General features: G+C 40.3%; 1 protein-coding gene across 1 annotated transcript in view; it reads right to left on the bottom strand.

Annotated features, from left to right (window-relative positions):
* Positions 1-24,596, bottom strand: part of ROS1 (ROS proto-oncogene 1, receptor tyrosine kinase) — a 109,343-nt gene that overhangs the window by 3,295 nt on the left and 81,452 nt on the right. Inside the window, 7 exon segments of the mRNA XM_032407380.1 lie at positions 5,264-5,427; positions 12,846-12,980; positions 13,916-14,119; positions 14,334-14,431; positions 20,513-20,642; positions 21,596-21,660; positions 23,250-23,412. Coding sequence (XP_032263271.1) covers positions 5,264-5,427; positions 12,846-12,980; positions 13,916-14,119; positions 14,334-14,431; positions 20,513-20,642; positions 21,596-21,660; positions 23,250-23,412 — 959 coding nt within the window.

The following is a 24,596-nucleotide window of genomic DNA, read 5'->3' as shown; positions in this document are numbered from 1 at the left end:
TTAGATTTGTTTCCTGTAGAACTCTCTGGGACTGATGAGGTGATGTTTACAAAAATGTTTGGATGAAGTCACTGGGATATTTTTACTAGATGCCCAGATATGTTACTAATCTCTCTCTATCCCCTCTCTACCCCATTAGGTCAGTAGGACCATAGGATAGGCATGGTATTATTGCTCCCTGTAATCCTAATGCCCACCACCTCCCAGCTTTTTTTTTTCTTTCAAAAAAAGTCCTTCCAATGGCTTTCTTACCCTCTTATGTATCTCCAATAATAACAGTCAAGACAGACATCTTACTGCTTTGCTAAATATGCCCACCAGTCTGCAGAGCGGTAAACTATTATTAAACACATTCTCTCTTATTAAAAAGGTAATTAAGCTTAGGCTTCCCTTGAAGGGACTGTTTTATGATTTCTATCCTTTGCAAATATGGAAACTCTGCCTGTCAGTCCATTTCTTCTCTCTGTCCCTTTTGTTCAGTCACATCTCAATAATCAAAATTTTTAGTGACTCCCATATCTCTTTCCATTCCTTACCTTCAGGATTTACATTCGTTGTAAATAACAGAATGAGAATTTCTCTTTTACTAAAATTGAATTTCTGTCATGGCACAGAATTGCTTGTTTCTATCTAAATTATCAAAGTTTGATTATATTCCTCGTTAAACTCTTCCTGCATCGTTATTCTGCATGTTTGTCTACTTTGCTATTGTTTGAATATTACTTAGAATTTTAATTCAGTCTGCCAACAACTTGGCACCTAAATGACCAGGACAAATCGGGGTATCTTTTCTAGCAAGCCAGAAGTAATAAGTTCTTTCACTATCCCTAGCTGCACAGCACACTATTGATAACAAACTGGGGAAAGTGTGTGGGTATTTTCCTTACGACAGCCATGTTTCTGTGAAGGCTGAAAGCAGAAGCCATACTCCAGCCCCACCTCAGCAGTATGGCCACGGGCAAATTGCTAAATCTCAGTCTTCTCATCTGTAAAATGGTGATATAATACCCATGCCATAAGACTATTGTGAGTATTTAATGAGTTAACCCACATAACACAGTGAAGGGCACATTAAAAAGGGCTACAATAAGATTAGCTGAACTAGAGGGTATTATGCTGAGTGAAGTAAGTCAATCAGAGGAAGACAATTATCAATATGGTTTCACTCATATGTGGAATATAAGAAACAGTGCAGAAGATCATAGGGGAAGGGAGGGAAAACTGAATGAGAAGCCATCAGAGAAGGAGACAAACCATGAGAGACCCTTAACTATGGGAAACAAACTGAGGGTTGCTGGAGGGGAGTTGGGTGGGGGGATGGGGTAATTGGGTGATCAGCATTAAGGAGGGCATGTGATGTGATGACCCCTGGGCATCTGAAACTAATGATGTACTATTTGTTGGCTAATTGAATTTAAATTTAAAAAAAAGATGAGAAAAATAAATAAAAGCCATTCACAAAAAGGTTTTTGTTCTCTATATCTAATGTGAGCATTGTTTGTTACTTATCTCAGCCTCACAGATGAACTAGGTAATGCAACATAGTAAAAAGATTGTCTTAAGGGTTCACAGAGACTTCTGGTAGAGGCTAAGGTAACGCTCAGCTCTCAGGCCCTCTTAAGCCCCTATGGCAGCCTCTGTGATGTTTATAAAATGTCTGCACACATTAGAAGGAAAGGACTCCATGAGCAAAGAGTTAGATTTTAAAATACAATACATGTCAACTGTAAGATCCTTGCATCCCCCTGGAACTCTCTATCTCTGCAGCATTTGACCACTCCCCCCTTCATGAGCCTCTCTCCTTTCGATCTGACAATACTCTCTTATGACCTTCCTGTCCCTTTCTGGCTTCTTGTCTCTGTGCCACCATCTTTCTTTGCCAGTCTCTAATATCTTGGCTGTTCTCTAGGTCCCATCCACCATTCACTCCTCTCCTTGTTCTATACACTCTAATTGAATGACCTCATCTACACCTTTGACTTCAACTACCTATATTTATAGGACAGATCTTTCAACTGAATATGAGGTTTCTCCACTTAGCCCACAGCCAGCTGAAACCAAATCTGTGCAAAGCTATTCTTCTTCCTATGCCCCCCGTCTCTGGGAAGAGCACCACTTTTCACCTATTTTCACAAATCACTGGGATTCACCATTGTCTCCTCTCTCTGTCACTCAGTTAGATGTCAAGTCCTACAACATCTACCTCTGGACTTCGTTTCCTCCTCTCTGTACCTATTACCATTCATTAATTCAGCTTCTATTCATTTTCATTTTTTTACCTGATTTTTTTATGTATGACTACTCTCCCTCCAATTTCCTCCCTTGCCATCTCCCAGCCTCATATATGATAAACTACGTGCAGTTCCGTGTACACCCCATTCTCTACTATTCCCTGCTCTTCTACACACTGCGCCTTCTATCCTGAAATACTGTTTTTCTCACCTCTCTGCAAAACTCAGCTTGGAAGTAACCTCTTCCCACTGGCTTTTATTGACTCTCTGACACATGATATGGACTTGGCGTCCTTCCTCTGGACTCCCACAGAACACGAACTCCCTCTCAGTGGCAAGAGAAAATGCTTCCTGCTCCCCAAATCCTTACACATCAGCTCACTTACTAGAAAAAAAGATAGTATAGCCCTGACCAGAGAACCTATATCCCACTCAGTCCTCTAGATTACATCAATTTTATCTCTGAATCCAGCCAATACACATATAAACATACATAAATATTTCCATAATCGGTTGTATATGCATATAAAATATCTAAAAGCATATAACCAAGTTGCTGACTATGGCGAGCACTGGAGAGTAAGGATAGAGACAAGTTTTTTTTTATTCTGTTTTTTTATTCTGTTTATATAATTTTATATGTTTATTCTGTTTATATAATTTTTTATTCTGTTTATATAATTTATGTTTTTTAACCATAAACATAAATTACTTTCATAACAAAGATCTTGAAAATGTAGATGCAGTTATGAGATAGCACAGCGAGAGCAGTTACTGAGATTGATTATTGGAAAAATTCTAAGGAAAACTGGAAAGGAATCAGGAGTCATTTTGATGATTGATGTCAAATAACATAGAAATTCTTTCTTAAGGCTTTAAAATGATAAGAATTGTGCTTAATTTTATAAGGTCTACAAAAGGGATAGTCACAAATTTGAATCAGGGTCTTCTCAGTTAAGTGCTGCTTGCAGAGATAAGAGCAGTGATTTAGGAAGAAAAACATTCTTTCAGTGCCAGGCAAGCAAAGCCACACTCTGCTTGCGATTCACGTGTCTACACAGTGGGCTCTACTCAGTTACTGCCATTTATCTATCTTAGGAACAAAAGATCTCCTTTTACGTATTGGTAAACGACCCCAGATTGCGCTTTCTCTCAAGTTTCCATATGTGAGGTTACCACAAATAAGAACCAGGCCAAGAGGAGCAGATTCAAATGGCTTCAACAGAACAGTAGGGACAGAGATGCAGCCCTGGGACAAGGACAGCCAATAAAAGCGGTGCTCACTATTAAACTTTATATACAAAATTAAAGAAACTGACTCTAATTGCTCAAGGGAAAGAAATATTCTTGCCTCCTTTTTTTTTTTTTTTCTTAAAACAGCCTAATGGAACACATTAAATTTAGGTGCTTAACACTATGCCTTGCAACAAGTCAATACCTGCTGAAATAATTTTTTAAAAAATTTTATCAAAATTCCATTCAGAGAAATACGTTAAGTAAATGCCTAGAAAATGAGAAGGACTTAATAGTACCTAGAATGGCTTCCGGTCTGTTTTTCCTTATCCTGTGTGGTCTTCATGCAGGTACCTATATGCACAGAACCCTCCACAAGGATGGGGCTGATGCCCCAGTTGGCACTCCTCAGGGCTCGGCCGCTGACACTCAGAATCAGCAGGGTTCCGTGACCAGAAGGCAAGGGGAGCCAGTGTGGGGCTGTTACCAAGGCTTATCTGATGAGGGTAACGAGGCATGCTCAAGACAAGCACAGCCCTTTCCAGTCTGTCACTGACTGTTCACTTAAGGAAGCCATGCGATCCGTGTTATTTCCATGCATGTCATGGAGTCTAAGTTGCCCCCAATTCATATTCAGAAATACAGCATGCAAGACAAGCAGATGTTCATCCTGTGCCTCGTATTCTTCCCTGCTATTAGTCAAGAGCATCGCTCCAGGCAGAGGTCTCACTCTGGACTCCGTGATGGCCGTCAGCCTCTTATCATCAGTCACTGCAAAGACTGAGGGGCCTGATTCCTGAGAGATTCTGACTCGTGGTCCATCTTGCCAGCTTTATTTCTAAGCAAAAATGTCTGCATTCACAAAGGGCCCTGGGAACTTTTAATAGCCAGAAAGAGTTCTAGAGCAAGTGGAGTGGCTCATTTTAGAATTCATTTTTCTACAGCCAAGGAGGCAAACATATTATAAATCTGATTTGGGAAATGAATTAAGTGACTACTGGGTTTTAATTCCATTTTGTACTTTTCATTGAACTAAAAACGGTTAGTTTGTCCATCACAATAGAATGGTTCCAGAAGATTATTGCCTCATTTACCAAATTACTGAGGTTGTGGACTCAGACTAGACCTTGACAAGGCGTGAGCCACTCCAATAATCATCGCAAAATTACTCAGCAGTTAGAAGCAATGATTAGATATATACATAGCTACACGGATGGCTCTTAGAAACAGTGCTCAATGAAAAAGAAAAGAAGCTTTACAAACACAGCAGCATCTGTGTATACAAAACAATACACATTTTGCAGCAAAACATACAAATAAAAAGATACACATTAAAGGCATTAGAATGGTTGCCTGGCCAGAGGAGAGAGGAAGTAGAACAGGAGAAGAATATGGAGATAAAGGGACTAAACAAACAAGGGAGAAGCCCTGCACAGACCAATGATCATAATGTACCACCAACTAACCCTCTAAAATTAACTCAGCTCTGCACTTGAGGTTGAAACTCGTATGAGGGGTGGAGGGGAAGGAAAACAGATTTCTAACATGTTAATTCACCTCCTTACTATCTTAGATGATAAATCCAGGGGCCATATCACAATTCTTCTTTTTTTAATTTAGTGCACAAATAAAAATAATTTCCAAAGAGGAGTACAATGAGCACTTCATTATTATGATGATGGTGCCAGTATATTATTCTTCTTACTCACCATAAATGTCTTCTATGTATATCTCGTTTTAACCTCTTCAATTCACACTGGAAAGAAAACCAGAAAATTCTGAAAAAGAATCAAACTTACCTTCAAAGCCTTCATTTATGACTCCACTGGGGTCTGCTTCTTCTCTGCATTGAGAAATACTCTTTAAGGAAACATTTCTGAATAACTGAAGCTGGTCTTGAATTTTGTGGAAAGTAGGTCTTTGGTCAGGTTCTTGAGCCCAGCACTGGGTCAATAGATCCCACCTGGATACATGGGTAAAGACATGAAAGTAAACTGTGATTGGAGATCATTAGGCAACCAGTACTGATAGTCCATGTAAGATCATTTCAGAAGGCAACACATTTGACTTATTGCCAGTTTTCCATAATTAATATAAATAAACCAGAACAAAATCTTTGGTTTCTAATTTAATAGTGCCTTGCAATATTACTACCTTTGTTACATAATACCTTTCTTTTGAAAAGCTATTTCTTTTGAAAAGCTATTATATTTAACAGTTATTAATCCAAATAAACAGATAAATAGATGGCTGGAGAACAATTACTCAATGCATAAGGGAATTACTTATGGGAATTTAAGCTATAAAAATTACTGAAGACTAAGAAGATTTTACATTCATACATTGACATCTAAAATTAAATCTAAGATTACTCCAAGCCACATAGATCTTTAGTGGCAGAACCTGAGGTAGAAACATCCAATTCTAATGCTTTTACTCTTCATTATACTGTCAGGTTAAGTAAGAGACTCAGTTTCCTCAGACAGTAATAGCTGGTTTATTTTTCTTTTTAAGATTTTATTTATTTTTTTGACAAAGAGAGACACAGCGAGAGAGGGAGCACAAGCAGGTAGAGTGGGAGAGGGAGAAGCAGGCTTCCCGCTGAGCAGGGAGCCCGACGCGGGACTCGATCCCAGGACGCTGGGATCATGACCTGAGCCAAAGGCAGACGCTTAACAACTGAGCCACCCAAGCGCTCCAGTAATAGCTGGTTTATTAAACATTATTTTTTCCTTAACAGTTGTCTAAGAAATGTCTGTGTAGCACTCTTAACTGTGTTCATTCATTCAGCAAAGATTTGTTGGACACTTATTTTATATCAGCAGTATATCAAGAGCTGGGGATGTGGTAGTGTGGCTCCTGTCCTCATAGGGATACAAATGGTAAATGTAAGAAGGTGACAAAAATCTGTCTCACTACAACTCCTATGAACAGGAAAAAATGTATCTCTTTTACATTGTCTGCTACTAATTAGGTCTTTCTTAGAGCCCCCACCTAAGAGAAAAAAATTAACTTAATTAAGTACAATGCAGTTTAAAACCTGGTGTGATTCAATATTTTAAATGATCTTTTTAAGTCATGCTCAGTCTTTTCCACTTAATAACTCAATCTCTATTTTTATGCTATTCCTACTCCCTCTGTCCTGTTCTACAAGATGGTGGCAGCATACATGTTGGGTGAAAGTCTTATGTGACTTATAATGGCACAGTGAAGAACCTTTTTGACCCCTTTGTGTCCTCCGGATCTTTGCTTGTATCAGAGTAGGATGATCAGGAATTCAGTGAGGAGTGACTGGTCTGGTCCATTCCTAAGACAGGCAGCCCATGGTTTCCTTACATTTTCTTTGCACCCAGCTCCCACTGAACTGCTCCTCCCTTTCCTCTCTCTAGCCATAACCTTCTCTGAGACTGCATCATGTCCTGTATATGCTCACAAGGCCCAGGGGATCCACTCCTGCTTCTATTGTGTCCCTACAGGATGCTCCTTGGCTGAATCTCTAGTTTTCAAAAAACTGTTCACACTGCATGGGAAACAAAGGAGGCTTGGAAGTGCAAGCTTGACCTTCTCTGTCTGGACATGCCCTTCTACCTTATTCCTGATGCTGGGTCTCTATATCAATATGGGGGAGGGGTCCCCTGCTCAATGATCAACTTGCCATCCTCCCAAATTGGGAGAGGTGGGCAGTTGCCCACACTTGGTCTAACTGAAGCCTACAGGAGGTTTTTCAGAACCTAGATATCCAACATCTTCACCCTCCTACCTCTATCTGTTAAGGTCTCTTCTTCCGACACTTCCCCCAGGGCTTAGAAGGAATGGGGTTTCTACTGCTCCCTCTTTTTAATTAGATTATCCTTACACAGAATTATAGGTTTTAGTCACTCAAACCTGGCATTTAGCATACCAACAAGGAGCTAAAGGATTCTAGATAACCTCTCCCTCCTCCAAACCTGGCTTTTGAGTCTATGACTTACTAAAAAGGTCAAGTACCTGCTCCTTTTTTTTTTTTTTTTCCACTTCCTGGAGCTAGAAGTCAGATTGGCAGCAGGGAGAGAAAAACTGACAAAGAAACATAAGTTGGGACGTATCTAAAAATATTGGTACTACTGGGGCACTTTGGTGACCCAGTCCGTTAAGCATCTGCCCCTTGGTTTTGGCTTAGGTGGTGATCTCAGGGTCATGGGATGGAGGCCTGCATGGAGCCCTGTATTGGGCTCTGTGCTCCTTGTGGAGTCTGCTGGAGACTCTCTTCCCCTTTGCCCTGCTCCTCCTCCCTCTCCACCCCCGGCTTGCTCATTCTCACTCTCTCTAAAAATAAATAAATAAATCTTTAAAAAATATTAGTACTACTGTATCAACAGATTAATATACAATTACAAATTACAAGTTCTAAAAAAAAAGTGCTAAAGAAAACAAATGTGATCTCTAATAGAGATGGAACATTTTTAGTAAGTTGCTCTCAGAAGTACACTCTGAAGAAGTGACATTTAAGCCAAGGAACTTTGTAGGAAAATAAGATGCTACTCATGGGAACAGGATGGGGATGGGATGCAGGGAACATACTAGAAGACAGAAAAGCATGTGTAAATTTGGAAAGAGCTTGGCTCATTTTAGAAACTGAAAGAACGCCAGTGTGGCCAAAGAGCTGTCCTTGAGGGAGAGAGCGTGAAAGGACATCAGAAGAAGAAGGGGAGATCATGCAGGTCTCATAGGCCAGGCTAGGAGTTGGATTTTATGGCACTATGATGGGAAGCTGTTGAAGTTTTCTAAGAAGGCATGATCTTCACATTTTTAGGGAATTACTCCAGCTGATATATGTGGAGAATGAATGGATTGTAGAGAGGCAAGTGAGAAGCAAAGAAGTTATTAAAGAAGATGAGGTCAAAGATAATGATGGTTTGGACTAAGGTAATGGCAGTGGTGCTAGGGTAAGGATGTATTCAATCACTGGGTGACAATGACCAAGAAATCATGATAGGTATCATATTTAAAATAGCTAGTATCTATGTTAGAAATTATAATGGAAAACCTCCATTCCATTATAGTATGGCCTGCAAAGTCCACTTTTATCTCTTTCATTTCTTGACAAGCACCTCAGGTCAGAGTTGGTACTCAATATCAGAGTATTATGGGGAAACCTAATATTGGTCTATTTCCAGTATTCATCTGATGACTTCAGATACATGACAAGGAATTTACGTTCTCAATATAGAGTGCCAAACTTGGCTCTACTTCTTAAAAATGAGAATCAAGGCTGAGAACCTATTTTTTACATGTTTCTTTATAACCTCTCATTTAAAAACAGGGGTGATACAAAGATTTGAATGAAAGATGATTAGACTCTGAAATAAAATATCATAACTATATTCAATCATGCAATTTTAACCAATAGTTAAAGCAGAATCTTGATGATTCACCTAAGGGTTGTCCTAAAAGTTGTGAGGAGAAAGTATACTTCTCCATAGGAATCATATCCCTTTTGAAAATACGGTTGCAATTCAAAGATATTGCCAAGAGGTAATTAGAATCTCTCAAGACTTGCCATAGGTTAACTATGAAGTTTTTTATTTATTTACCACCTGCTTCATTTCTTTTTTTAAGATTTTATTTATTTATTTAAGAGAGAGAGAGCACAAGCATGGGGAGTGGCCGGCAGAGGGAGAAGCAGGCTCCCCGCTGAGCAAGGAGCCCAAAGCAGGGCTGAATCTCAGGACCTGGGGACCATGACCAGAGCCAAAGGCAGCCGCTTAACAGACTGAGCTACCCAGGCGCCCCTAACCTGCTTCATTTCTATAAAGGTCTCAATATACTTAACGGAGATGATTCAGAAGGAGAGAAAAGAAAAAGTGAGAAGGAAGAAAGAAGGGGAGAAGGAAGGAGGTGCAAGGAGGAAGAAGCCATTCCTAACAGTCACCACTTAGTCTGTTTCTCACCCACTCAAATGACCCTCCAGATGTTCAGCCTCTTGTTTAATCCCTGTAACTTATTTCAACAGACATCACTATTGTCTTTTGTCTAAGGGGCTTTCATTTACATTGAACCCAATCATTATTCTTAAATTTCTGATGGCAAATACATACGACCTGATAGTATACCAAATCTTTCTCTCCCACCATCCAGGAGCAAAGGAGCAGGGAATTGCCCTAGATTAAGAAAAGAGGAGCTCTAGAAAGCAATAGTCATTTAAAAATAAGGAGTGCAACTTACACTCTTAAACAGCATTGAGGTGGCAGTGGAACGAAAAGGCGTTTATGAATATAACAACTCCTAAAACATGCATTTCTCACATCTTTCAGGTAAATTAATAACAGCAACTATACCTTTGGCATCGGGTCTTCCCTTACAATCCTGCACTTGTCGCAATTCAATATCGCACTTATCCTATGTTATAGTTACAAATATTCGAGCATAGTACTCTAAATAAACTTACAGGTCATTTGCTTTGTTAAAATTTCCCTAGGCTGGTTTTTGTAGCTCTACAAAATACTCACTCATACTTGAAATATTTCACTTGGCTAAGTGTTCAAGTTCAAATTCCTCCATTTACCATGCCAACCCTTTACTCTCCTTTGCCTCAATGTTTTTTTAAAATAGCATGAGACTCATTAGCCATGTTCATTATTGGTCTCTCTGAGTATTAGAGTCCTTGAATTCATAAAGCAACTGAAATTCAACAGATGAAAATTTCACAGCATCTTTCAGTATGAAGGGGATGAGTTTCTATAGGTATTGAAACAAAGCACATAAAATACAGATTTTCCAGAACTCCCTTACTCATTATAACCAATCCCAAAGAGGCCCAATTACCATCTAGGTGTACATATTTTTTAAGAGGTAAAAATAAGATGGTGAACCTTCATGCCCTCCCATTGTCACCTCCTACATTTGAGATTCTCTCCAGTAGTTTCAGTTACCACTGTGATACATCTGTCAGAGAACCCCCAAGAGCTCTCACTTGAAGTAGATTGCCCTTTGATCCCGTTTCTTCTCAAGAGTGGCGTGGATGTTGTGCAAACTGAAAGTTGAAGAGAATACTGAGGACCGGGCTTTCCACCATACATCCCAGGCTATGGAAAGAAGGGCAGGAATGCTCTGAACTCCTGCATTCCATTAATAGTTGAGCACAGCATAGCCATCTATGGGCTCACCTGACCCAGAGTGCATCCAGGTGCTGAGCATTTAGGCAGTGAATAGAAGGTGCAGCGCGGCTCAGTGCAGACTTTCAACCCTCTAAGCTGGGCCTGTGATCTCAGAGAACTGCTTCAAATAAAAATCAGTTTCCTCTGTACTCTAAGGAGAGTAGTTAATCTTTATCATGACAACTTAAGGCCGTGGCCAGATTGAATGGCATGGCTGAGAGCTCCATTTCCTAGCACACTTGTTTTCCTGGTTGGCAATGGATCCTTAACCCTTCCCAGGGCTCTGAGAGCACGCAACCCTTAGGGGGCTGGGAGCATTGTTTACTTTTTAGTGACCGATGTTCAAATGAACTTCAAAGCCGCCAATGGAAAATTTGGGCTTTAAGGGAATGATATTTTTATAAAATTAGGGCAATAATATATCCAACCAATGAATTATTCAACATAAAGTTATATAGAATATTAAGTTATATATTTAGAGTTCTATAAATGTATGTTATATAAATATAGAACATAAATGTTATATGGAATATCTTTGTCTGCCCATAAACTGGAATGTTTTTCTAGCACTTTTCTAGCATCCCTTCTTCCTCCTCTTTCTAGTTGCGTACCTGGATACACCTTGGTAGAGCAAAGTTCAACATACCTACATTTTTCTGCTCCACAACCGCCCAGTAATTATCCACCTCCATCCTCTCCAAAATAAATGAACACATCAATCAAAATGTACAATTCAGTGATTGATTCCTAAAATGCCTATCCAAAAAAACTGGGTAATTGCGATGAGGTACATGGTACCTCCTAGGGGGAAATAGGCCAGATAAAATTCTAACAGGATAATAAAAATTTGGTACAATTGAAATTCTGAGGAAAATTCCTGAGTGTTTGATAGATATGTAAGAGATGCTGAGCAGTGATTAGTTTGCTAGCCAATAAAAATATATTTCATGCTTAGTCATGCTGGGGTTTTTCCTCAAACCCTAGACCAAAGGTTTTCAAATTGGGTATAATTTCTGACTTCCCATTTCCAGAATCTTTTCCATCTCCCCCAAAAGGACCATGAATCATTTTTAAGCACAGTCACCAAACTTGATCAGGTGTATGTACATCTGATCTCCCTGTAAATGTCCCAGAGTCTATAAAAGCCCAATCAGAAACAAGCAGTGATTCAAATCTTCTTCTTCTTCTTCTGGCCGCAAGATTTAAGTAATACAAAAACGTTCACCAGTAGAACATCCAACCAAGGTGCCCAGTTCTTAATCATCCTTTGGCTCCAGTCTGAATAATCCTCTAAAATAACACAGCATAGTCAGGGCACTGCAGCCGTGGTGTGTATCCGCATACTGCTAATTCCTTTTGCACTTGTCTGTACCACACGGTTTAGCACTTTATTACATGTTGGCTTGTTATCCAACTGTTCCATGTGTGTTTCTCTTCTTTCAAAATACATTCTGAGATGCTGAAGAGCTGGGGCCATGGTTTAAACACCTATATATTCCATATAATATGTGGCTTGGTATTGTGCACGTAACAGAGGACTTTATACTTGTTTAGTATTTGTTCCTTTCGAAGTTTCTTGGGGCAAACATCTCTTAGAAAAAGTTTTAGAACTTGTTATTTCTGCTGAGGTTTTTCACAAGAAGACAGATTATTACTCGGCAAAATAACTGGGCTTATTTTTCTTTACAATTAGATCAAAATTGCTTACTCTCCTGAGAATCACGAATTGATTAGTAGCCAGGATCAGTTTAATAGAGTCACTAATTCTTAGTCACTTTGTGTTAAGTGCATAAATAGATCACAGCCTGTGTAATTTTTAATAGTACCATGTCCCAGGATCAGCTGCATCAACAAAGGCAATCTAACTTTTAAAGAATAGATTCCTATTTAATAGGATCTCCTAATATGCAAATTAAGGTATTAGCCAAATTAGATCTTCCAAAATAAAAAGACTATGTTTGTGTATACACAGTGCTTTTATATCTTTATTAGAATTCATCTATCAAGAGTATAAATATATTCTGCTCTTCTAAATTTTGTTTCTGAAGTGAAATTTCATGTATATATAAAAAGAGACCATCGTGTATTTAGTAAATTAAATGTTACAATCAACTTACATTTTATGTAGACAACACAAATATATAAATTCTGGGTTTTATTTTAAAATACCATGCCAGTGAGGCATAAGATTGCATGGGCACATGTTTTTGGTTTTTAGGTGCTTATATTAGCATCATTAACTTACAGATCATCAGGACAATTTCTCGGTGGCTCCAGTCTCCCTCCTGTTTGCACATAGTTTAAAACATCAAGGTTGGAATGAGTTGGATAAGGCTGATGACCAAGAGTTAAAATCTCCCAAATCAGAATTCCAAAAGACCTAAGGATGTTAAAGAGTTTACTTTAATTATACTTATTACAAACATCATGTTTAGAGTAGTTTGTCCAATGTAATGACTCCTGGGGCTCTTGGGATCTACTTTGTGATTGGCATTATTGGCCCCATAAAAGGCAAATGGGAGACTTAAAAGCCAGTTGACCTCAAGAAAAAGTAGAAAAAGCAACTGCCTACTAGCAACACTTCAAAGGTGATAGGAAGGCTTAGGGGACACACACACACACACACACACACACACACACACTTTGTTCCTCCTTCTCAGCTGAAACTGCACTGCAGACCTCCACTACTTAAGGCTTTCATAACATCAACATGCAGACTAATGTAGGGGTAAGCAAGAAAGCATTTCACCTTTTCCCCCTTGCTAGTAAACGTGGAGAGGAAAGGCATGAATGTGAACTGGCAACACTCAGGCCTAATTTTATCTCGTCACTAATTTTGCCTGGGGCCAGTCCAGCTTAAAAGTTATTGAACAAATCTTTACATTTTGTGTAGCTCAAATCAAAATTTGGGGTCAACAAGCAAACATGAGTGACCCTATCTTAATAATAAAGGGATGCCCAAATCTCCCCAATGTCATATTGTTTTTGAGATCCATGATTTAAACTCTACCTATAAATTAATGACCACACATCCCAAAAGAGTAGGCATTTGGACACATACTTGGACATCGAGTCATATGTACCAATTCCTATTAGTCATAGCCGCTACGCTTTTGGACAGTGATAGAATACTTGAAGTAAATGTATCTATTTCACATATACTAGTAAGATAACAGATCAAAACTGATGAGAGCGAGGGGTGAAAATACTGAGACCCAAGAATAGTCCCACAAGTTTAGATGACCTTTTATATTCCCTTCTGGCTCTGACATTGGCTGGTTCTGCCTGAATTCCTCTGTGTCCTGTTAAACTCACCATACGTCAGATTGAGTAGTGAAGATTCCATCCATCAAACTTTCTGGAGCCATCCACCGAACGGGGAGTAAGCCTTCCCCTGTCTTTCTATAGTAATCATTTTTATAGATGTCCCTCGCGAGTCCAAAGTCCCCAATCTTCACTACCCGTGATGGACTGGTATAGTCTTTCACAGAGACAAGGCAATTCCGAGCTGCCAGATCCCTATGGCAGAAGCTATATTTAATAATGCTAATAATAAAGTTCCAGAGATCAGACAAGGAACCCTACTAGGTCTCTAGAGAAGAGAGACCTTTTACAAAAACTTTTGCTATTTTGAAGTAATGAAATGTTTAATTATCTTGTATGTTTTACCCAAACCTCAGGTGATTATTGTGCCGATGTCCATTAAGAACCTTGTATCTAGAATTCACCGTACCTGTGAATGAAGTGCAGCTGCTCCAAGTAGACACAACCTTTTGAAATATCTACACACAGATCCACCAGGTCAACCAAGGTGAGCAAAGGACCATGAGACTGTAAGAAATGAAAGAAAAGTTACAAGTACTTTTCCAGTTTGTACAAAACATACACGTGATGTTTTAAAGGTATTTTTAGTTCTGGTTACAAGAACTCAAACAAAGAGGGAAAGAGCTAGATTTACATACTTTCTACTGAAATATACATAAATAAGACTATTTTTAGTAGGCAGAGGCAATATAGGATCATTACTGGAAAGATCTCAGGGTGTCAGTTCAGACAGACCAAGATTTGAAACCTAGTTCTACTTACGAGTTGTGTGAACTTGATCACATTGCTTAATTCACTAAGCACCTTTCTTTTTTTTTTTTAATTTTATTATGTTATGTTAGTCACCATACAATACATCATTGGTTTTTGATGTAGTGATCCACGATCCATTGTTTTCGTATAACACCCAGTGCTCCATGCAGTACGTGCCCTCCTTAATACCCATCACCGGGCTAACAAATCCCCCCTCCCCCCTCCACTCTAAAACCCTGTTTGTTTCTCAGAATCCATAGTCTTTCATGGTTCATCTCTCCTTCCAATTCCGCCCCCATTTTTCCCTTCCTTCTCCTAATGTCCTCCATGTTATTCCTTATGTTCCACAAATAAGTGAAACCATATGATAATTGACTTTCTCTGCTTGGCTTATTTCACTTAGCATAATCTCCTCCAGTCCCATCCATGTTGATGTAAAAGTTGGGTATTCATCTTTTCTGATGGCTGAGTAATATTCCATTGTATATATGGACCACATCTTCTTTATCCATTCATCTGTTGAAAGGCATCTCAGCTCTTTCCACAGTTTGGCTATTGCGGACATTGCTGCTATGAACATTGGGGTGCATATGGCCCTTCTTTTCACTACATCTGTGTCTTTGGGGTAAATACCCAGTAGTACTAAGCACCTTTCTCATATGTCAAATGGGAATGACAGTACTAGCCATATAGGATCTGAGATAAGATATGGAATCGGGCTGGTATATAACAGATACTTAATAAATAGTAGCTGCTGTCATAAGATGTAATAATGATAATTTAATCAGTACTAGCTAGTTTAATTATTGGCCCAATGTCACACTGCAATGTCAGTCATGACAATGGGCTTGTTCCTCAGATGAGCCCCCACATAAATTGTTAGCAGCACCCTATTTCAAGGTCACAGATGACTCCTCTCCTCCTTGAGAGCCAGCATGCATATTTAGTTGAGCCTATACCAGCTGCAGTGATTTCTACACAAAAAAAAGCCAGTGGAAGATTTTATTGGCACCATATGGAAAAAATTCAAAGTTCCTTCCCCGAGGTTACATTCATATATTGTCTTTCCTTGACATTTCCCTGCAATTACCCTCGTTCAGGCCATTATCCTCCCTATCTGACTATCTGACACATCCCAAACTTGTCTCCAGCCTCTGGTGCTTTAACAAGCCTGCTTCGTTGTGACCCACTGCGTGTGGAGTCTATTATAGATTCCTAAGCACAGACTCCATGGTGGCCTCAGGCTGCTCTTTACCTCCACTGAAGTCCCCTAGCGTTTCCTCTCCCAATCTATTCTTCAGCCACACTGGGCCACCTGCAGTTTTTATACCTGCTCTGCATTTCTCAACCGCTCCTCTTTATTTCTGCTACCAGTCTGGAATGCCCTTCTTATTCTTGATTTCCATCCACATCCTTCACCAAGCATCTCAAATGATTCCCAACCTTGAAACCTCTCAATTTCTCACAGATGAGTGCTCTTAAGTGCTGCTCCCCCAGCTTCCCCAACAAGCTCATGTCTTGTCCCCAGACTGGGAAGATTCTCCATGTTCTCAGACTCAACATCACCATGGTCCTGCTCTACCACACCTCGGTCCGATAGCGAGGCTTGATCTTACCCCCAAGAATCAATCCTCCAACAACACTGTTCAGATCCAGCAGACACCAGACACCGGTCTCTTGGCCTGTGTCTGAGTCCCTGCTGGGTCTCCAGACTGGTTCCTCGGTTCCTCTGTGAGTGGAATCCTGCTCTGCTTTTGGCAAAGCCCACTCTACCGAAGATGCTCCTCACTTAGAACCTTGCTTCTGAACTATAGCCTGGTGGCTAGCATCATGTTCCCCGTGGACAGATTTTAATGCTGCCTGTCTGTGTATGTCTCTAACTATCCCTTGCTCCTGACAGCCCCTGTGACAACCTGTTAGGATACCTCATCACCCCATGTTGGGGCTCCTTGACTCCAGATGCTCCTGCCCTGGGCTGTCACCTGTCATCTCTTGCCAAACCCCCCAGACCTCCACCTGGGTCTGCTCCTGGTGATAGCTTTTCAAGACTCATGTGGGAAGGTGTTGTTTCAGAGACTGTTCTATCCCCTACTTTAGTTGTGTCTCAAATGGAAGACCTCTTCCGTGAAGCCTTCCCAGTTCTCCCGAGTTGGAAATCATCTCTCTCCTCTGAGCGTCCACAATATAGTCTCTACTGCACTCCGATAGGCCCTCCCACTTTCTATCTTAAATAAGTTATTTATATGTGACTTACCTCCCTACCGTGTGGCAAAGTCCTTGAAAGCAAGAGCCACATCCTTCACTACTGTATAATAAACATGCAGCAAAAAACTGATGAATTGATTGTATCTGGCTATCTATTTATACTATTTTGATAGGTTGGTTTTTGGTTTTGTTTTTTACTTTCTTCTGTCTTAGTAGAATCTTAGGATATTAGAGCTAAAAAAAAGAGCCTGAGGACATTTTCAATTCAATATCCCATTTTATAGATGCAGAAACTAAGGTCCTGAGAATGAAAGACTGGACTAAGGTGTATGCGCTAGATGCAGTCAATCCTGATGTATTCAACCCAGCACTGCAGTCTTGGAGCTGGGATAGAGAGAAGGACGCTGTGGCTGTTCTGGAATGTTGCCTCTGAGCACTCCCTGTGGAGACTCGGCTGGCTCCAAATGAACTTGGCGTGATGGGGACTTAGAGCCTGTGGCGCTCTGGTACTCAGCACCTAACAGCATCCTGCCCACTGGTTGGAGTGAGGGCAGTGAGGCACGGAAGCTGTCCTGCTCAGGAAAGGCAGCGGAAGAACCCTCGAGAACCAATCAGTGTAACCATCAGGATCCTGACTAAATAGGAATAAATTGGAAAGAGCTGGCCCATATTTTCATTTCATCCCCTCTTCTCCACCCCAAAACAAACAAAACACAACCTACAGATAAACACAGGTTGTTAAAGATGGGGGACTGAATGTGTGCATTTTTAGTCCCACTCTCTCCCCAAACCTTACTAAGATGACAGTATAAGGGAAATGTTTATAATCTCACGAGGACAAATACATCAGGAAAATAAATTTAGTGCATGAAACATTTTGGGGTAGCGAAGTGGATGGAGGGGTGGTCCTTCAGCAGAGCCGAGAGACAGTTTGGCTGCCTGCAAGGGGAAAGACAAGAATCAGGCTGTGTTTCACTAGAAAACCCCCTACAGGCATCTCTGAATGTAGGGGTGAGGGGCAAGCCTGGAAGCAAGAGGAATGTTTGGAAGTTTATTTTAGGAGCTAACTAGATCCGAGGTCCTCCCACCACAGCAGGAGGCTTTCCACTGCAGAACACACACACACACACACACACACACACACACACACACACACGGAACCAGAACAACTCCAAGTTCAAAGATACCAGTCACACTCAGACACTGTGCTGAAAATGGAGAGGAAAATTAAATGAGAGCCCCTATACTCAGCCTTCGGACCTCCAACCCCCTCCTCTCTCACCTCCCTGAACTGAGGCTTAGGCACTGATGGCCTAGGCAGGACCCATAAAGATTCCTCTCTGGGGAAAGTGGGGTGTGCCAGGGAAGACACCCAGATACTGTCATTAGAAGATTAGGGGACCCCTCAGTGAAAAAGCAGGGTCCACAGGACAACCAAAAGGAAGCTGCCATAGACACACAGGTTCCAGTCAGCTTCTTAGGCCTCCCTGTTAAATAGGAAGATCAACCACAAATCACCAAACATTTGAGAAAAGCTTCTCACATTACAAACAGATCCCAGAGCAAAGAGGATAAAGGAAATCAGGACAATGCAGGAAGCAAATTAATACTTTAAAAAACTATAATTAGTGTCCTAGGAAAGATTAGATAAGTTTTTGCCCATATGAAAAAAAATATATATTATTTCAAGAAGCGATCAAAATATAAGAACGAGTCTGTGGAAAATTAAAATTTTAAGTTCTATTTTAAAAGTAACAGGAATCTACCACAATTGAGAGCACAAATACAGAGTTGGAAAACAGGAGAAAACGGCTAATAGAACAAAAGGATAAAACAAAGCGGTCCATTATCCAGCTAATAGAGTTTCGAGAACAAGGAAATAGAGGAGACAAAGAATTTTATTTATTAGTAAAAAATAATATAAAAAAATCCCAGAACTAAAGGGGTGATTTTCAAGGCTGAGTGTCCAGATTGGTAAAAAAAGTACCACAGATAAGAAGTTCCTAAAATTTTCCAGAGAGGAGGGGCAAAAAGCAGGTCACTGATCCTAAGTCCAGGAATCAGAATGGCCTGAGACTTCTTAAAGGCAACTGTACAAACTAGAAAACAAAGGCAAAGGGGTTTTCAGCCTAGAATCCAGCCAACTTATTCATCAAGTGTGAGGGAAGAAAAAAGGGCAGTTTCTCAAAAAGAGGGGAGAAAAGGAGACTTTTGCCTCACTCGCATGCTTTCTCTCTTCTACAACAGAACAAAAAAGTCATGGAACAGAGGAAACTAAGGTCCAGCAAGAAAATTTGCAGGGTAAATGTGAAGGTAACTCCAAGGAGAACAGCTCTGCCGAGAGCCCAGAGGACAAGCACCCACACTGGCTCCAGGAGGAGAGCGTCCAAGAAAAAAACCTGTTGGGTATTAGATCAGCTGATCTATTTAACCCCAGTGATAGAAGCGCCACGATTCTGTCAAAGGGTTGAGATATATAAAAAATGAAGCAAATGGGGAAAATAAAAGAGGTGTTTATTATTCTCACCCAAGGGGAAAAAAAAAACCATAATCACAGCAAGTAGTAGTCATAGTAATGTAAATCTGCACTATTGATTTATCTGAAAATTGTTAACTGTCAGAGGATGTGGGAACAAACTTTTCAATGTGTAGAGCTGGTGGGGTTTGGGCTGGTACTGAGTCAGTCTAAGAGAGTTAAATCCTCACCTCTCATAGTAGGGAGTCAGGAGATTTCCCCCAAGATTGAAAAAAATCAATGCGCAGCAGTATACAGAGCGTGTAGGAACATGGCGGTAAATACCAGAAGAAACGTGTAGACGCCTGGCATGTGGGGACGAGACTGTCTTTCACTATAAACCTCGTTCTATATTTCAGTGTTTTAGCCATAGAATGTGCCCTTTGATAGAAATAAAAACCAATTTTTTTTTAAATCTTTAAATGTTAGTGTCTTGTTTGTCTCGTGTGTTTCTCGTCTGAGAGAGAAGGTAGTTTCCCACAGGTGCTGTCGCAGCTGGCCCTGATCCCACAGACTTTGCAGGTGAGCACTGAGGACAGAAGACAAGGGAAGACAAGATGGAGTCCTACATCCTGTAGGCAGAACTGCAGAGCTGGCTGGGCTTGTTAGTGTGGTCGTAGAAGAGAAAGCAAGGAACTGGATGGATGGCTTGGAGGACGAGGTATGAAATCAAGATTTCTGTTCTGGCCAACACAAGTTCGAGATGCCTATGAAAATCCAAACAGATATGCCGACTGGGTAGGGACATAGAGTAGTCAATAAAGACATGAGGGCTTGCAAGTAACAATTTGGGACAGACAGGCATACAGATTAAGTACAGAGAAAGATGTGCCTTTCCAACGCCATACCATCTCTGTTCTCCAGAAAAAATGATTTCGGGAGTGAGGTACCTATTTTCCCATTAAATATGAAAAACAGCCTCAAATAACCAGAAAATGCCAGAAGTTAGCCCAGGATTCTAATTGTCCTAATCCAACTGAAGGAAATACAAGAATTCTTTCCACAGAAGTCTTCTGAGGTTTGACCAAACTGCAGTCTACTGAGTTTAAAGAAACTTAGTGGGAAGTTATAGGGCATTTGCATTACAAAACCAATACGGGGACCGCATTTCCTACCTTTGTCATCCGGGCTTTACGCAAATAGGTAAGAAGGTCTCCTCCTTCCATCAGTTCCAGGATAATGTATTGGGGTTCGTTCAGCAGACAAACTCCAAGCTGCTTCAGAATGTTGGGATGGTTAAACTTGCTACAAGGTGGAAAGAGACAGGCAGGATGACATGACAGCAACAGGCGCCCTGGCTGAGGGCCTACGGGAAATAGAGCAATTCTTTATCTCCGGTTTCCTTCAAAACTCCTGTTTGCGGGGGCGGGGGTTGTTTTTCTCTAATAAATGCAAGTCTCCTTTTCCAAGTACCAGTCCCTGTGCTTGCCTTAGAGAGATGATACGGCAACCCCTAGTGGCCAGTGCATATGGCTGTAATAGGTGATCTTTAGAAGAAACATTCACAGGAAGGATTTTATGTTTTGGTAAAGAAAGTAATCTTAACCACTATCTTTCAAAAGATATTTGAAGGCGTTACACTTTCAGTCATCACAAGTATGTAATATTATTCTCTTCCTTTTGGAGAAACAATTCAGACACGCAGGTTTGGCTTCCACCATTTTCTCAAGACATCAAACCAAGAAAACCCCGATCAAATGATTAGAACCCTCAGCTGGGACCCCCACCCCCCCGCCCGGACCACCGTCTCAGGCCCTCCCTTTAAGATGCCTCTGAGCAGTTTTCTTGACCAGCAACTGACTCTAACTTTGAAGATAAGTTTACTAAGACAGAGGATATTTTCATTGACATCCCTGTACTTAGAGCTCTCTCCCTTAATCCAGATATTCAAGCCACTATCACACATTTAGAAGAACATACGCATGTTTAAAGCTGAACAGCCTCAGATGTCACTTGCGAAACACGCTGCTTATTGAAGGTCAAAAAATGAAGAACTTTTGCCTGAGGACTGCCTGTTGGAAGACTGGTTTCTATAGAACACTTGTCACCACAGACATATTTATGCCTAAACTTCAGCCATGTTTGTTTGGGGCATGACCTGTGATGTCAGGTCATTTTGAATGTTAACAATTTACCAATCAGATATAAAAGCTTTCTACTCCTATCAAGGGAAAATGAAGCCAGAGCTGCCACAATACCTCATCAGATGTGCCTCTTTCAGGAACTCAATCTTCTCCTGGTCTGTGGAGCCCTTCTTCAAAGTCTAGACAATACAAAATAAGCCAGCAATCAGTATAGCAGACATTCTGTGAGCTCAGTGGGTTAATGGAGACAATCTTTGATTTGTTTTGTAATATTCGCCCTGAAAGCTGGAAATAGATCATGGCTAATACATGTGCATGTGCTCTGTAAACTCATTCAAAACTTAGCCTGTATTAGAACTAGTGTCCAAGTGGGAAAGCCTGAAAGACAAAAGACCTAGTAACATCTATACAAATTCCCTCCAAAAATGTAGACATTTTAAAAAGAACAAATTTGGTGTGTAGGCCAGTTTCTTAATTTTCAAAGTTTTCTACCCAATATCTGTTACCCCCGGCTTCCTTGCTAATGATCCCCTAATTTGTCTCTTAGAGGCAAGATGCCCAGCCCCAGACAATTGGTCGTAATGAATCAGGAAAATTGTGTTTTGTAATTCTCCAGCCTCCCTTGCAAATAGGGGTGGTCATCTGTGTCAATTCTGGTCAATGCGGTGTAAGGGGAAAACTGCTGAAGGGAAGAGAAGCTTGTGGAAAACTTCCACTTTTTTGAACATATACACCTAACATCATTCCTTCCCCCTTGCCCTGACCTGAATGAAGATGTAATGCCTGAGCTTTGGCAACCATCTTGGGATCATGAGGCAACACACATGTACAAAGTCAAGAGAGTTTCAGATATACTGGCTCTGACCTAACACAGTACTGCACCAAAAACCCGCAGTCCTCTCGTTATGTGAGAAAAATAAACACTTGTTTACACCAGGTGAGGCTAGAGTAGTTTAAAGCACTTTTAGATTGCATCATTTGGCAGTGGAGAGGATTTTGCCAACCTTTCTGGTTGTATAGCCCTCTCTCAAAGCAACAAATTCCTAACAAGCAGTGGTCAGGATGTTGCCCAGTTACATAAAAGATTCATCATCCCTCGATGAAAAGGTTTTAGACAAATACGAGAGTCTACCCAGCACTTCCTTAAAACTACATTCAATATACCATGCGAATAACTGTGTCCTACCGGGGGTCAGCAAACTCTAGCTTGGAGACCAATACCAGCCTGCAACTTTTTTTGTCCAGCTTGAGCTCTGAAAATAGTTGTTCAGCTTTAACTTTGTGTTTTTCCAGCTTTCCTGAGGTATAAGTGACACGTTACATTTTCAAACGGCTGGACAAAAGTCGAAAAGAGCATATTTCTTAACACGTGAAAATGATATGAAATTCACATTTCCATTTTCATAAATAGAGTTCACATATGGACTAGGGCTGTTTCACACTGCGAAGGCCGAGTTGCATCAGCAGCAACTGCCCCCATACCCGAGACATGGAGAACGTGCTTTCCACCCCGGGTCCTCTTACAGTGTATTCAAAGGGAAAAACCACCTGCCGAGTCTTAGCTAATCAGTTACCTTAGTGGTAACTATGAATTACAGAGCTTAGGAAGAAATGGAAGAAACATTGTCATTTCTGTTGTCATGCATGGACTCCCACTTTCAGCTGTCTTTTCAATCAAGATCACTCATATGTTACTACAGTTTTATCCATGTAAATCCATGTAAATGTGCTGACCCGACATGTCAAGGAATTAAAAGATCTGCATTACCTTCACTGCTACTTTGGTTTCTCCGCTTCCAGCTCCTAAGATGTCCACTGCTGTCCCTTCATACACTTCTCCAAAGGCCCCGCTTCCCAACAAGAGGCGCAGAGTCAGTTTTTCCCGAGGGAAGGCAGGAAGACTTTCAATCTCCTCTTGGGTTGGAAGAGTACTGGAAAATAGTATTTTTGGTGTCCCAAAATACATTGGTTTACAAGTTGGTGTTGGGAGTTAGTGTTTGAGAAAGAGTATGAGAAAGAGAAATCTCATGATTTTGCAACACTGTTCTATGTAATATAGTGGCAGGGAATCTTGTGTTTCTATTCCTTCCCTATTCCACCTTCCAGAATATTCCTTCCCTATTCCAAAACACAGAGAGCATGTCACATCACTTTTACCATAATCTTGATAGAAACATGCCTGTGTGTGCATTGACTCAGGAGTTTTTACTGTAGCTTGTTTTGTTAAAAAGTTGTGTCATTAATTTCTTCAGGTAATCAATTTATGTGAAAAGCTATTGCAAATTAGTAATAAATACATCTGGGTTTATAAGCCTAAAAACTTTCACTTTAACTATTTCACACACCTGATCTTTTGTGTAAAACAAAATTTAGTATGACTACAAAAATCAGCTCCTTCTCCATAACTTTTAGAAGCCAACTCTCACTTGGAATATTATGAGAGGGAAAAAATTGTCTAAATGCTTTGAGTTTTTAAAAGAGAATCTTGAATATCAAATGTGCTGAGTATTTTCTCAAGGAAAAGTCACCTCTGAATCACTAAATTAGATCACCCGTGTCTACTTCAAATCTTCCATTTCTATATCTCAGATTATAAATTTCAAGGCCTATGACTACATAATTCCTCTTAGCAAGAGGCCGTAATACAGTGTCTTGCATAAACCACAATATAGTGTCTTGCATAAAAAGACATTTAAATATTTTCTTTAATTATTTTGACTACATCAAAAACTCACAACATACTATATGTTGGCTAATTGAATTTTAAAAAAAAAATTATGATGACAACATAAGTTCAAAACTCAACTATCCTAAAGAGCTTTTGTAGGCAATCACTATACAGCTTCTGAAAACAGACTCAGATGGACTTAACAGCACAGGCAGGGGACCCTTGGAATTCCTCTCTTCTGGATGCTCCCAGTTGAACCAATCATGCTACCGTCTGTTCTTTTCCAATCAGTACTTATGTCCTTGTTTCGTTTACTTTATAACTATGCGATAAAACACTGGAACACAATGGAATTTTGCTTATTTTCCTTAGGATAGAATAACCACATAATTTGCCATCCATCTCAGGTCACATTTGAAAATGGAAGGGGATGATATTAATAATCAT

This window comes from Phoca vitulina, unplaced genomic scaffold, assembly GCF_004348235.1.
Source record: "Phoca vitulina isolate PV1807 unplaced genomic scaffold, GSC_HSeal_1.0 scaffold9, whole genome shotgun sequence".
In the NCBI taxonomy this organism is placed as follows: domain Eukaryota; kingdom Metazoa; phylum Chordata; class Mammalia; order Carnivora; family Phocidae; genus Phoca; species Phoca vitulina.
Note: the sequence above shows the minus strand (reverse complement) of the source record. Positions and strands in the feature narration are given on the sequence as shown.